The following is a 2,699-nucleotide window of genomic DNA, read 5'->3' as shown; positions in this document are numbered from 1 at the left end:
ATTATAAAGTTCCATCTTTTGCCTTTTCTTTCTTCTGCTGTATAACTCCAGTCGTATGCAGTAAGATATGATACCACATTCTTCCCTGAACGATCTTCAACTGTCCCTACCAAACCTTTTTCTGAAAAGATATTTTTAGCTCTCTTTTCTCATGCCAAAAGGAGGCAGTCCTCTTTTGGTGCCTAGCATAGCTACAGTTCACGGTACCTGACGCATGTAGCCGCTCCAAAGCATTAACTGCTGGACAAACTGACTGGTGTGTTTGCCTCTTGTCCATCTACTGGTCACCATAAATGGAGAGAATGTCTCCCTCTCATCATTTTCTTAAGGAAAAGACTTAAATATGGCCTAACAGGAGATGAAGTAAACAAGATCTGTATATAGTGTTTTATTAAGATTGATGGCAAGGTCTCAGAGCACCTGGGTGGCTCATTAGTTAAGCATCCAACTTGGGCTCGGGTCATGATCTCAAGGTTCATGGGATCGAGCCCTGCATCTGCACTGACAGTGCAGAGCCTGCTTGAGATTCTCTCTCTCCCTCTCTCTCTCTCTCTCTCTGTCCCTCCCCGATTCATGCTTCCTCTCTCTCTCTCTCAAAATAAATAAAAAAACTTAAAAATAAAAATGATGGCAAGGTCTGAACTGATATAACCTCCTCTGCTGGTTTTATGGACATCGTTGGCATTAACAAGACTGGGGACAATTTCTGCTTGATCTGTGACACCAAAGGTTGCTTTGCTGCTCATCAGATTACGCCTAAGGAGGCCACTTATAAGTTGTGCAAAATGAGAAAGATCTTTGTGGGAATGAAAGGAATCTCTCATCTGGTGCCGCATGATGCTTATACCACCCACTATTCTGATCCCCTCATCAAGGTGAATGGCACCACTCGGATTAATTTGGAGGCTGGAAAGATTACTGATTTCATCAAGTTTGATACTGGTCATCTGTGTGTAGTGACCAGAGGTGCTAACATGGAAAGAATTTATGTCATCACCGACAGAGAGAGACAAACTGGTTCTTTTGGTGTAGTTCACATGAAAAATGCCAATGGCAACAGCTTTGCTACTCGGCTCTCTACCATTTTTGCTATTGGCAAAGGCAACAAACCATGGATTTCTCTTCCCTGCAGAAAGCGTTCCTGCCTCACAATTGCTGAGGAGAGAGACAAGAGACTGGCAGCCAAATAGAGTATTGGGTAAAATGGTTTCCAGGTGATGTGATTGGAAGTCTTCATACTTACTATATGTGATCTTAGCCAAAAGGCCGAGAAGCGATGGAAGTCTTCATACTTAATTAAACATAATAGAGCGTGATTAAAAATAATACTAAAAAATAAAAACGCATCACAATGTGTGCTGTGCATGGTAGGGGGGTACAACCACGAGCACAGCGGATACTTGGAATCCCTGCCTTCCCAGAACCAGCAGGGCAGGTCCACTGCAGGGCATGTGCCTGCAGACAGGTGATTACAATGAACACAGAAGTGCTTTGATGGGAAATAGAGCGTGCAACGGACGCCCCACACTCTTCCTCCCTGCACTGCTTGGTTACCTATTGCCCCTCCCTTCCTTTCCCTTCCCCACCACAGAATCCAGCACATCACTAGGCTCATTCAATTCCACTTCCTAAATAGCTCTCAAATCTCTTCAATTGTCTTCTTCCCACAGTCTTTCTTCCTAGGAAAGGAAAGCTGAACCATTTTTAAGCATTCACAAAATTCTAAAACTCTGATTGCAGGAGATTATTATAGTAATCTGTGCTTGAAAAGATGGACAGCAGAGTAGGGAAGAGATAGTGAGGATGACATGGAAGGAGAAGGGGATAAGACATTAGAAAGAGCCCTGCAGAAACCCAATGTTGTAAAGAAATTACAAAGTAGATTGAGAAGTGGAGAGAGTTAAGTAGAAAATCGGCAGAGTGCACTGTCATGGAAACCAAAGGAAGAGTTTCCAGCAGGAAAAAATTGGTCAAAGGTGTCAATACTGCCAAGAGATCAAATAATATAGGAGCTGAGAAGAGAACAGTAGATGCAGCAAAGTTCGTCACTTGAGATGAGTTTTTCAAAATCAAAGTATTGAATGCCTATTAGATGCGGGGGAGCCTTTTTAAAGGACGCAGAGATTTGCAGATCCGAGTTGCTGTTTTCCAGAGGCTAATCATGGAGTTTACAAGCAAAATTGCAAAGGCACCAGAAATATCCCCTCCCTCTTCTGTAGCCAAAAAACTTGTAAATACTACAGTACATAATAAGCCAAATGAGTGGTACAGACATATCCTGTTCTCTGGAATGAATACTATAAATCAGGAGAGTTGTGGTTTTTTCTGATATCTGTATTTTAAGGTCATTGTTAACACCCTGGAGCACTTCCAGGTAAAATAGCCAAGATGGAGAATGATTTAGAAACCATTTTGATAGAAGAAGTAACTGAAAAATAAGGGTTACATTTGAATTAGTCCAGGTAACTAGGATAGCACTCATCAAATATTTGAGGGGTTTTTATATAAAAGAAGAATGATATGTCTTTTGTATTGCTCCTGAGGACACACCAAAAACAAATAAGGCCCAGGGAGTCAGAAATTATCTTAAAATTAGAGAGACAGAGACAGAGGGAGAGAAAGAAGAGAGAAAGAAAGAAAGAAAGAAAGAAAGAAAGAAAGAAAGAAAGAAAGAAAGAAAGGGAAAGGAAAGAAAGGGA

The 2,699-nt window shown here is 41.5% G+C and overlaps 1 protein-coding gene across 1 annotated transcript; it reads left to right on the top strand.

Moving 5' to 3' along the window:
* Window positions 1–641: 641 nt before the first annotated feature.
* On the top strand, window positions 642–2,284 carry LOC123609003 (40S ribosomal protein S4, X isoform-like; the record flags this gene model as incomplete). Its single annotated transcript, XM_045499605.1, has 1 exon — window positions 642–2,284. A coding segment is annotated over one exon (549 nt), but the record flags the coding sequence as incomplete, so codon positions are not given.
* Between the last annotated feature and the right edge of the window lie 415 nt (window positions 2,285–2,699).

Source organism: Leopardus geoffroyi, chromosome A1, assembly GCF_018350155.1.
Source record: "Leopardus geoffroyi isolate Oge1 chromosome A1, O.geoffroyi_Oge1_pat1.0, whole genome shotgun sequence".
Lineage (NCBI taxonomy): Eukaryota > Metazoa > Chordata > Mammalia > Carnivora > Felidae > Leopardus > Leopardus geoffroyi.
Note: the sequence above shows the minus strand (reverse complement) of the source record. Positions and strands in the feature narration are given on the sequence as shown.